Source organism: Pecten maximus, chromosome 7, assembly GCF_902652985.1.
Source record: "Pecten maximus chromosome 7, xPecMax1.1, whole genome shotgun sequence".
Lineage (NCBI taxonomy): Eukaryota > Metazoa > Mollusca > Bivalvia > Pectinida > Pectinidae > Pecten > Pecten maximus.
This window is the reverse complement of record NC_047021.1, coordinates 31,857,093-31,869,885: the sequence shown is the minus strand read 5'-3', so window position 1 is coordinate 31,869,885 and position 12,793 is coordinate 31,857,093. Positions and strand designations below refer to the sequence as shown.

Here is a 12,793-nt window from a genome sequence, read left to right as displayed (position 1 = left end):
TTTTAGGACACGCCACAAAGCATTTTTAGAATGCGTGGTGAACCAAAACAAAACAATCGAATTAAAACCATTGTTAGTTTCAATCTATAGTAAGACAACAGGTAAGTACAAACTATGAAAATGTTTTTTATTACCAAATTCTCATTTCTCGTGAAAGAGATAAACAAATAAAGGTAATATCTGGAACAAAATATTTGTGCCGCACTGTGAATAAGGAATCGCTTCCGGTTGTAATTTGAAGAAATGTCTAATAAGACACAAAGGTAACAAGGCGAAAAACTAAAACGAGCGTTACGTTTATTCAGAAAACAAATGTTACGCATATAATGAAGAATTAAAATGTAAAACAAGGCAAGATAATGGAACTTGGTAGTCAACGGTCGTATCTCGATAGAATTCCCTTCATGTTTCGCTTATCGACGTATACATTGTCAGTCCAATTTTCTGTATCAGTCTTCCTTTATATAATGGCATCCTCTAAATAGCCAGTAGTACGGTAAAAAAACGGACATTATAATGAAGTTTTACTGTTTAAGCGAGGCTGACTTTTATATATATTTAGCTAGCTATTATTGACTACTATAACTTGTATGTTAGACGAAACAGAAAATGACGAGTGATAACATCAATTAAACAATATCTAATATGTACATTATAATATGTACATTATAATATGTAACATTATAATATGTATATTATGCAAAAACATGAAAACGGATTTGCGGAAGTTAAAGCAATCATACACAACGTGGTTAAAGAAAAAAAATCTTTGATATACAGCTTAAAAACAATAAATGAATAATTAAGGGCAAAAGTACATACCAGGGTATAAAAACTGGCAATTCACCAAAGAACCTAGATCGGCACTTCAAATTTTATTTTAAAAAATTGTACACTGCGAGATGAACTAAAACAAAATAAACAAAAACTCGATTGGATCGCCTTTGATCACGGTACTGGTAGCCACGAAAAATAAAAGAGTACATTTAGAGAATTTAAAGTGCTCCAGATTATATGGAACCATACAATATCAAATACACTTCACATAGAAATCATACTTATTTGCCTAGTGGTATCACGTTCACATAGATAGATTTCGATTTTAGAATTTAAATTTAGAAACTAGGCAAAGTAACTCATACTTAGTTTTTAAAAAGTCTATCACTAATATATCAAAAGTACCTTATTATTACTCTGTTGGAAATAGAAAATCTAATATATTGCATGCAAGATTAAGAAATAGTTGTAGTACTTTAAATAATGACCTTTTCCGATCTCATCTGATTGATTATAGTCACTGTCAATGTGGTCATCCTATTGAGGATACATATCATTTCTTCTTCGTCTGTAATAATTATGTTGAACAGAGAATCGAATTGTACCGGAATCTGAACAATTTCATACCGCTAGATCTGCAGCTATTACTGTATGGAAGCAGTGATTTATCCATAGAGGATAATGTTACAATATGCAAAAACACTCAGAAATATATTCTTGATTCGTATAGATTTTAATTCCCCTTATCTCTCTCTCTATATATATATATCTGAGTAAATTTATGTGTGCTTATCATATCCATTCCGATGCCGATGGCAAAAGAGAATCGAATTTCCAGGAGGCATAGGAAGCGAACGGAGAGAGCTAACCATGACACAGGATGTGATGAACTTTAGAAACAGCAGTGTTTTGAAAAGTGAATAGTGTGAACTTCTGCTATCGGCATCGGAATAGTTTATTGGAATAGTTTACTTGAATTATTTATTCATTTGATAATCTATAGTCATAATGATTTTTTTTTAATTATATCTTCATTTATATTCATCTCTCTCTCTCTCTCTCTCTCTCTCTCTCTCTCTCTCTCTCTCTCTCTCTCTCTCTCTCTCAAATATGTAAATAAAATATATGTCATCTTGTAAAAAGAAATGTATTATATGTATGTAAAATTATATAGGGAAAGGGCTTAATATAAGTTTGATAACTTGTGCCCAATTCCCATGTATATATTAATATACAATAAAATATGTTTAAATCAAATAGATAGGCAATATTGGACTTTTTTTATTATGAGGAAATCATCGTATCACATGGATCGAAAATAATAAACAACGAGCTCTGTGAGTTAAAAACACACTGATCATTGTTTGGTCACGTGGTTTACAATCCTCCTGTTGAGGCCAAGCCATACGATGGTGGTCAGTAGTAGGCAGATTACCACTATGAGTAGAGCAAGTATTGTCCAAAACTGCTGCGACGTCAGCACAACTGGAACGAAAAGTACACATTCTTAGTGACGTCAGCACAACTGGAACGAACAATACACATTCTTAGTGACATCAGCACAACTGGAACGAAAAGTACACATTCTTAGTGACATCAGCACAACTGGAACAAACAGTACACATTCTTAGTGACGTTAGCACAACTGACATACAACGCAATCGCAACAATGTGGCAAAATCCGCGAATACTCAGTCTCTGACTGGATTGCTTTCAGTACGCTTGAAATCACAATCTCATTTTTAATATCTACAGCCAGTTGCCATAGATATGTTGCATCGTTTGTATGCTATTTCTATTTTTGTTTGTGGGTGTACGTTATACATCATTGTATATTTATTACACTGAATTATATCTACGTGTGTGTTGTTTTCTATGTTGACCTCTCGTAGCATACCTTAGTGTACCCAGAGAGTAATAAAGAAACTTAATCTGTTTTAAAAATAGTTGTATGAGCACAACCTAGTGGAGAGCATTGGTACTAAAGCAAGCAATCCAGTCTAGCATCAGAATGATAGTATATATAATGTGTCTTATTCGGTTTGGAGACAAATGTGGCGTCAACGGATACGTCACCAGAAATAGTACCGATAATGAAATTGAATCAAAGAAACTTCGCAGCTGAAATGATTCTTAAAAAAGACTGTGATTATCGAAAACTCACCCCAGCCTTTTGACCCATTCTTGCAACTGCAATATATGTATAGTGATGTGGTAACCTGCGGCTACGGAAGTGTTTTCACATTTGATGGTTCTTTCCGAACATTGGCGGAATTGCCCGAGATGCTACGATTGAAGCATGGATCTTACGCCAACGTCATGGTAAAGGAAGTTACACGTGAATTTATACTTGACAAAATATGCTGTAACAGTTTGACCTCATTCCGTCCCAAAGAACAAAGAGGGCCGTAAAGGGTTCTGGTTAATAGTTTGATAAACTCATGTCATATTGTAAATGTGGGTGTATAAGGTCACTGTACCAGCTCAGGCTAACGGGAATTTCCTTTCGGCCTGGCGGTATTATATTTGCCCTGAGAGCGGGAGGTGAGTCATTCGAGCCCCAGCGCGACATAAGTATTTTTCATTACTCCTTGCAATTACAGAGTTGATGCCTTGAACCAATCCTAGTGAAAGTTGAAGATTGAGAGGCTTCCTTGAAACCAAAGAACCGGGATTGGGGTTATCTTCTGGAGTGAAGACTTTGTGAAGGAGGGGATAGTGTAAAAGACGAGGTATTGTGATCACCTCACTAGCTTAGCCAAGCGAGAATTTCCCATTCCGCCTCGTGCTATGATTGCCTTCAGGGCGAGAGGTCGCTAGTTCGAGCCTCAGGGTTGGCAGTGTATTTTTCATTACTCCATTTTATAACAGTATCATAGCATTTTCTGTATCTCGTGTAATGTCTACATTAGCAAGTTTTTTCAGACATGTTTCCCTTTATAGCTCTGCTTTGACCGTGGATCTTTTAAAACTTACCAAATGCTCTGGTGTTATTCTGACCCGACTGTGTTTCTGATACGACTTCAACTTCTACAGAACGCTTGTGTTTATGAGTGGTGTGGGGGCGCTGATCGTACCGGAAGTTTCGACATTCTGGGAAGCCTTCCGGTGGTGGCGGGGCAAGCTGCGAAGATTCGTTAACCGCCATGGCCATCCCGTCTAAGTTATGCAGCTCGATGTGGCAATGCAAGAACCACAAACCTGGGTTATCGGACCTGATCCTGACGACGGCGTATCCACCAGATGGAATTATAACCGTATCTTTTCGAGGAGGATTATTTAACTCCAAACCAGGCACATTGTTGCCTTTCCAGGATGGGTTGGACCAGGTGGCCTGATTGCAGAAGCTTAAGTTTCCATTCCCATGACAATCTATATCGGGGCTGTCAGATACAATCTGTCCGTTACTATCATACACAGCAAATCCCATCTTCAGAATTTCGAAAGAGTGGCCATGCATGTGTATAGGATGTGCCCAACCTCGACCAAGTCCCATATTTAGAAAAACAAGGTGATATGTTTTGTTGAAATCTAGATTTAAAGTGTTAAAGCAATAACATATCTTATCTTCGCCACAATCTCTGTCGTTACAACGAACCTCGTCATCTACTTCATTCGTCTGTGTAAGACCGGATACAGGAGGCGTTTTAAACTTCCTTCCATTTACAGAGCCCGGAGTAAAAGAAATTCCCGGAAAAGCGAAATTAAGAAACTCTTCACTTGCAGGTTCTTCCAGTGGAATAGAATTTGTGCTATTTGCCATCGCCATATTTTGTTTTGGTCTGAATTTATCGGCATTTATACAAGTGGAGTTGTACCAGGGTGGGAAATAGGTAAACGGACAATTCAGTGTCACGCACTTGTTTGTAGGCGTGCACGTGTGAGGTGAAGTCGTTGGTTCCACATCCCTAGCTCCTTTGTAATGTAAAATGGCTTCCGCGGTGTGATTCAAATTTATTTCTAAAGTCTTAGCCCTGATCCAGTAATTGGAAGTAATCTGATTGGCGTCTAAGAGGAAATCATACCTCTCTCCGGGATTAATAATGATTGACTGTACTGTAACCGGTTCAATATCCATGCCATCCGAAGCAATGACTGTTAACATGTGGTTGTCGATGGAAAGGCGCCATGGGTATAAAACACCAGTACCTATCATTCGGAATCGATACCTTTTCCCGGGTGTTACATTAAAGATATAAAGAGGTGCCCCATTGTGATTTCCTGAACGTTCGTCATAGTAACGCCCTCTTCCGTTTATTAAGCCAGATTGCATGTGGAACATGCTGAAGGAAGCGCCCTCTACTGACTTTGTATTGTTAACCCTACTTCCGTTTCTAAAATTACCGTAAGTCATTTTCATTTGTGCCATGTCCGAATCAATATCATGGTTCCAGTCTTGTATTGTGAGGATGTGTTCGTCAATCTCTAGAGGGGCCTTCTCCCTTATAATAAGAGCCCCGTTCAGCCCCATTGACCGCTGGGCTCCTATGTGAGAATGGTACCAAAACGTTCCCGCTGGAGTGGCTTTGAATCGGTATGTAAATTTCTGACCTGGAAGAATAGGGCACTGCGTTATAAAGGCTACTCCGTCCATCCAAGGTGTGCCGTGTTGGGGCAACCCGTGCCAGTGGACGGTTACTGCATCACTGGCCATATGGTTGTGTACGTGGACCGTGACCATTTGACCCTCGTAAACAATTACTGGTGGACCCGGAAGACTGTAGTTAGCTACTGTTACCACACGTGAATCATAGTAGCCGTCCCCGGTAATGATATTTTCCGTTGGAATGATGTCACTGGGAGTTGGGTTTTGAATGTCGAAGTGATATAATTGACCTTCTTGGGGATACACCAACAGTTTACCATCCATCATAGTGAGGTGGTTTTCAACGATGAACGTGAATTCGCATTCGTAAAATAAAAACAAAACAAAACAAAACAAAACAAAAACGTCTGAAAATGTGCTATACACATTATGGAAGGTTCAAATAAACGAAGACTGTATCAAATGGTCAGGTGGTCAGGGCAATGCGACATCAGAAAGCATCAAACGCGGTCAAAGTACCCCTTCAATGCGACATAAAAGCATCACGTTATTTTTATTTATTATTTTCATTTGGGGTTTATTTGGACCCTATTTTATACTGTAGTACTTTTATAGATGTTTTAGGAGTTTGGTTTGTTTTATTTTGTTTAGTGTCCTATTAACAGCCAGGGTCATTTAAGGACGTGCCTGGATTTGGAGGTGGAGGGAAGCTGGAGTACCCGGAGTAAAACATAGGACAGATGCCATTTTTAGAATTCCATAATCATCGAAACCTTAATTAAAAACATTTTTTTACTTATATATTATCTATATATGTATATACATATACACATGCAATATTATTGATATTTAACGGAGAAAAGCAATGTCGAAATATCTAGAAATAAGAAAATCTCATTTACCTGTGTCGTTAAGTGTCCGCCGAATACGTTCTATTGGAGGCTGTATTCCACACGAGCGTTTTATATACCTACTCACTTGCATTTAAGATATACATGAGAAAGGTCCAGGTGGATATTACCATATTTTTTGCCAGGTGACCTCACAGAGAAATCTCCGGAGTGGCAATGTGAAGAACGTCACTGCTTTGTTATCAGCAAGGCTTGGCGAATGGAACGATGTATTATTTAAACTTTCGTTCCGGAATAATATATTCCTTGAACAAATTAAATACAATGTGTACTTCATTGATATGTAATTAAGACGTTTTGATATGTTCTACTGTATACTACTGATATTTTGAACAGCAATAGGAGAGGTATAAAATATAGTCATGTATACAAAAATATACTTACTGTATGTCAATTTTTTTTCGCATTCTTATGGATCATAACAATGCGCTAAAGCCATCACCTGTTACAATATAACATTCTATATACAACTAAATGTATAAATTCATTGCGCGGTGTATCTGTCTGTAAAAGTCGTGGACATTTGAGGCAGTGTCTCCCCATGTAGTAAGCGATGGCTACCTTGTAGAACGACTGGAACATTCGGGTAAAGTGTCATGTCCAAAGACACAAACACAACAGCACACAAACATACAAACGACCAGGTATAATCGAACCACTTGAGACCACAGGCGCTTGCATAGAAAATGTTATTTTCATTTTTTTTTTTTTTTTTGACAGTGGTATGTTAATCTGTTAAGCTTAACAGATTACACATACCACTGTCATATCAAAAAATGTCATATTTTCTATGCAAGCGCCTGTGCTTGAGACGGCAATTCTCGGTTGTCCTACGTTGTATGGTTTATCATGGCGACACCATTTCAGTTTTTAAGATAAGCTCTCTTTTTCCATTTTATGTATTTTTTCTTATTTTTATACACCGGTTTAGTATATATAAGCATGCAGGTAAGAACATTTTGATATGCACTCCAGCGAGACCTTGGGTCCTCACCAACTTAATTTAGACTTGTGGATTTTGTTATACATAACGGTTTGTAATTTAGTCAAATGTACTTACAAAAAAATATGTATGTGATTGTGCACGTGTTATAAACTGTCGGCGGTTGTTGTTGGTAGACTGAATAGCTATTTTTAGTATCTCGCGTTGAAAAAAATAAACATTGTCATGCTGAAATTGTTTTTGGGATTAAAAATGGTTATAATTAGTATAATTACACTACTGACTTCATTTTTAGATCATTGTTACCAATGTGGCACGTGACGCTCATTATAAGACGATCGAGACTCACTAAGCACCAAGAGAGGTAAATTAATTACCTCATAGATTATAACTGACCTGTTAATAGCACTATAGTGACGTCATAAATTATTACGTAGCAATAACCGTATGACGAGTCGAAATCCACCTGTACAGACATTAATTTGAAAATTTTCATTTATATTCTCATAAATATGAGTTATGGGACAAATAGAATCTTGCACTCGTGGCTGTGTTATATGGAGTTTGATAAAGTCGATCACTTAAAAGCTCATGACATATCAAATTATTGAACTCGTTTGATAAATTTTCATAGACATAGCCACTCATGTATGATCCTCTATTTGTTTTAATTGATATCTATGAGATATACTTGCGATTTTAACCTGTGTATATCCGTGAAGTCGGTCGCATAGGAAGATCATAGTGGCTTAGAAATGAGATAAAACATATTTGTTTTAATTATTATTTACGTAAAAGATGTATGAAGAATATTACTGGAATCGTCAATTTTACATGTATAAACTGATTCAATTATCAATTGTTCCGAATAAAAAGGAACTATGTAACTTAGGCAAATGTCTAAAACTTAGTTTCACATTACGTTCCACGCATCATAGTTAACGTAATTTCCAATAGTAATAAGTCGGTCACTTCCGAAACGGCTTATCTTTGCCATGTAACTTTTTAATTTAATTACATAAAGCCATTTTGTTTTGTTGTTTTTTTCCTTATAATTCGGGCGTTTTTTGACATTAGTCAGTGTAGTAGCAATCAAGTGTCCGTTAATTAATTAATAATGAACAAGCTTGATAATTAAAATGTATAATTTATTTGATTTCCCGTCGCTGAATAAGGTTATAAACATTGAAACATTGAAACAGAAGACTTGTTTAATAAGAGTGTCCTAAAGGCATGGCTTAGAGCTAGCCTGTGGTCGAATACGTAAGATCCCGGGACAATTCAGAGATTGTTAAGTTTGTAATGTTATTGGTAACAAAATCTATTTTAAGCTTGTATAACATGCTTATCCGTGAAACCGTTACATAAGAAAATGCTTTTCTTTAGGGTTATCTTATCTAACGGTAAGGTTGCGAGCGTCTAATTTTTTTTTTTTTTTTTTTTTTATTTTTATAAGTGTTTGTTAGACATTCAATTTTCCAGTAGGATGATTTTCGTGTTAAGTAGAACGTCTCGACTAATACTTATTGACAAAAGAATATATTCCAAAAGTCGATCTTGTTCTCCGTCTGGGGACTTTTTTTTCCGGGGTACAACTTTTGATTTAAACATATTTTATTTGTAATTTACAATTTGTTACAAAGGGATTGGGCACAAGTTTTCCAACTCATATTAGGCCCTCTCCCGATACAATTTTACATTGAGAGAAAATTCACATGATGGCAGTTTTATTTACATATTTACAATCTAATTTTATAAGAAATAGCGAGAAAGAGAGAGAGAGAGAGAGAGAAGGGGAGGGAGACGGAGAGAGTGACGGTGAGAAAGGGGAAGAGAGGGGGAGTGGGAGGGGGGAAAGAAGAGAGAGAGAGAGAGAGAGAGAGAGACAGAGAGAGATTTTATAAGATATTGATACAAATAATCTTATATATATGGGATATACATGTATATCTAAATACTTAATAAAGACAAATAGTTTTGTGGTAGACCTAAGCGGACTCGGGCAACAATCACTTTGGTACACAATTCGACTTTCCTTTCGTTCAAACTTGTCTAATGTCTATGATAATCCATGCCAGTGGTGTCTTCCTCCTTTTCTTTTCTGGTCCTTCATTTATAACATTTCACACACACCCGAATGTCACCCGAGTCCGCAGACACAAAAATACAATGTACATTAATTTCCAATAAAGATATTATCGTTGGGTATCGTAATTCCGTGGATATTGTTTGATTCGTGGATCAGAGTCTATCCGCGATCTTTTTCTCGTGATCTGTAAATAAACAAATCTCTGTCACCCGGACGCTTTAGAACATTCCAGAGAGTGTTTCAACGTACTGCTTTAAGAAAATGCGGTTTAAACAGGTAAGATATAACATTTTTTATAGAAATCATCGTTAGAACACCATATTTCACTATTCCCGTTTCTATAAATAGTATAGACGCTCTATTGTTGGGCACCCCTGCGTTGCACACCAATGAGAAGATGTCGTCTGCATAACTCCGCCCTCCAACTATGAATATTCAATTCCCTATGACTCAAATAAGGCCACGGCTATTGCCCCGGAAATGGTGTCCTAGGCTCGGTTATAACCGGAACAAGGACGTTAAGCCCCATCAATCAATCAATCAAGCCCCGGAAATGACCCACGGAATTACAATACTGTCATGGCGGCTGACACACTTCAAATGTGCATGATGCTTTCAACGCTGGCGTTATGCATGCCGTATCATAGGATGACGAAATATGATCGTTTTGAAGCTTAACAATAGCTAACGTAAATAAAAACACATTAAGTAAGGTAAGTGTGAGTTATGACTGTTATTTGTTTCTTTATGTTGTTATGTCCACGGAATTACGATACTCCAGGCTATTAAAATCTATTTGTATTTTTAATAAATAGTTGGGTTGATTGGCATATAGTTACATTTTCTTGATGAGAAAGTTCATTTTTTCAAAGTGTAGTGTAGTTAATATGCCATGTGTTCGCTGGTATAAACAACCAATAGCTACTCTATATTGTACTAAATCATTAAAATCTCCGTTTAATACAATCGAAACTCATTTTAGTGCCTTAGTTGTGCCTTTTGTTATTTGCGAGTTTTATTTTAGATATTTCTTTGTTACCATGAAATAATCATAAATACGTACAAACGTTACTGTTTACTAGCTTTTCCGGGCTGCATCTCCAGCCGTATAGCTTAATTCTACAAAACCCTGTTCCCATATTAGGGAAACGCACAATCTTTTTGCTATTGAAGATATTTCATTTTTATATATCTCTGTTACAATGGAAACTAAACATTTCGGTATGCTTTTCCAGTAAAATCTGTGTATTTTGCTATGCTGTATTGGATATTTCACTAGTGATATTTTCTCTGTAAAAGAAACATTTAAGTCAATTTTCGAGCTAATTCAAAGTTATTTACAAAAAACCGTTACATTTCTTCGTTGTTTCATTCTACCTAACTCACTAAGTTTGAATAAAGCTATGGTGACAAAGATTTTAAAAAATTGGTGCAGTGGCCAGGCCAGACAAACCCTGTGACAAATGCGTAAACAAACAGATGTACAATTGCTTACATTTGTCATTACTTATCAGAATAAGGAAGTAGGTAGTTTTCAGTACGTTTAGTGTGTCTTTCAAATATAGAATGACATATAGTCAATATATATATACATTTATATATAAAAAAAAACCTCTTACTGGAACAATTGAATTTTACCCACAAACCAATTTGAACATCAGTGTTATTCCTAGCAACCTAAGAGACAACCTATGAGTTATGTTAAAACAAACCAAAAGGCCTCAGGGACCTGAACTGTTGCTTTCTTAGTGTTTCCTATCAAAGAAGTACAACAGGGTTCACTTTTCTATACTAGAAAATTACCAAAACAATACCATATGCTTTCAGATGATCTTATATTCTCAAAAGTATGATTTGCTGCAAATTTGCTGCAAATCATGGATTTATATGTATAGATTAATAGTGCACAATGATTATGTAACACAGTCTTAGAGACAAAAAAAAAGGTCCAATGTTGAGGCACATTTTTATCAATGTCAATATTTTACGTATAGTGATACTTATTATATAACTATTTTGCAAGTGTTCCGCTTATGTTGAGTTATGATATTAAAACTTAAAACAAAAAATCGGGAAACAGTATTTGTCATGTACATTGTAAACGTCAAGTTGCGGGAAGGTGAAGTTTTAGAAAAATCCAATAATTAGAGGACCACAAATTGTATGTTCGTGTTTAATACTTTAACACAAAAACCGAAGTGGTTTATTTTCAAAACTGTTCATAAAGTCATAAGTTAAGTTCGATGTAGCTTTTGGGCTTAACTGTATATCTAGATGTTGTGAAATAACCGAGGTGTGTAATCTCAATAACGAAGATTTCCGTATTTTTATGCACACTTTTACCTGTGTTAAGTCTTCATAGAGGTAGCACACCCACCTTATAAGTATTTTGTCATTATTTAGCAAATTACTTTGAGTACTGATGGTAAACAAAGTCAGAAAATCGTCAAGTTGCAGGAAGTGCTATTTTTAAAATATTCCAATAATTATAGGGATTATGAAACACAAACACCGTTTTCACCCTATTCATAACGTCATCAATAAAGTCTGATGTTAATTTTGAGATTAACTCAATAAGTGTTTCACTTTCCCAAAAAACGTTAAATGAATGTACAGCGCCTAGGTAATGTGTACGTTTAAGTTTGTTTCCAAATTCTTCTTTTGTTAATGGTTGTTATGTTGACGGTATGCTTTTGGTTGGTTGCAATGTTGTCGGGATACTTTTTGTTGGTTGCTATGTTGTTTATATAATTTTGGTTGGTTGCAATGTTGTCGGTATGGTTAATTGTGGTTGGTTGCTATGCTGTCGGTATAATTGTGGTTGGTTGCTATGCTGTGGGTGTAATTGTGGTTCGTTGCTATGCTGTGGGTGTAATTGTGATTCGTTGCTATGCTGTGGGTGTAATTGTGATTCTTTGCTATGCTGTGGGTGTAATTGTTGTTCGTTGCTATGCTGTCGGTATAATTGTGGTTCGTTGCTATGCTGTCGGTGTAATTGTGGTTCGTTGCTATGCTGTCGGTGTAATTGTGTTTCGTTGCTATGCTGTCGGGTATAATTGTGGTTCGTTGCTATGCTGTGGGTGGAATTGTGATTCGTTGCTATGCTGTGGGTGTAATTGTGTTTCGTTGCTATGCTGTCGGTATGATTAATTGTGGTTCGTTGATATGCTGTCGGTATGATTAATAGTGGTTCGTTGCTATACTGTCGGTATAATTGTGTTTCGTTGCTATGCTGTCGGTATAATTGTGTTTCGTTGCTATGCTGTCGGTATAATTGTGTTTCGTTGCTATGCCGTCGGTATAATTGTGTTTCGTTGCTATGCTGTCGGTATAATTGTGGTTCGTTACTATGCTGTCGGTATAATTGTGGTTCGTTGCTATGCTGTCGGTATAATTGTGGTTTGTTGATATGCTGTCGGTATAATTGCGGTTCGTTGCTATGCTGTCGGTATGATTAATTGTGGTTCGTTGATATGCTGTCGGTGTAATTGTGGTTCGTTGCTATGCTGTCGGTATAATTGTGGTTT

At 36.4% G+C, this 12,793-nt stretch overlaps 1 protein-coding gene across 1 annotated transcript; it reads right to left on the bottom strand.

The window, feature by feature from the left end:
• Window positions 1–2,036: 2,036 nt before the first annotated feature.
• On the bottom strand, window positions 2,037–5,687 carry LOC117330588 (laccase-1-like). Its single transcript, XM_033888999.1, has 2 exons — window positions 3,754–5,687; window positions 2,037–2,262 (listed from the first exon to the last, which is right to left on the bottom strand). Exons 1-2 carry the CDS (start codon window positions 5,648–5,650, stop codon window positions 2,135–2,137), a joined length of 2,025 nt encoding a protein of 674 aa, XP_033744890.1. The 5' UTR covers window positions 5,651–5,687; the 3' UTR covers window positions 2,037–2,134.
• Window positions 5,688–12,793: the final 7,106 nt, after the last annotated feature.

What these genes read in the sequence shown, in the direction of transcription:
- LOC117330588 (XM_033888999.1), bottom strand. Translation starts at nt 5,650, where the DNA reads ATGATGGATGGTAAACTGTTGGTGTATCCCCAAGAAGGTCAATTATAT. An exon ending in GAATAACACCAGAGCATTTG is followed by an intron (nt 2,263 to 3,753) that starts GTAAGTTTTAAA and finishes TTTTCGTTCCAG; the next exon opens with TTGTGCTGACGTCGCAGCAG.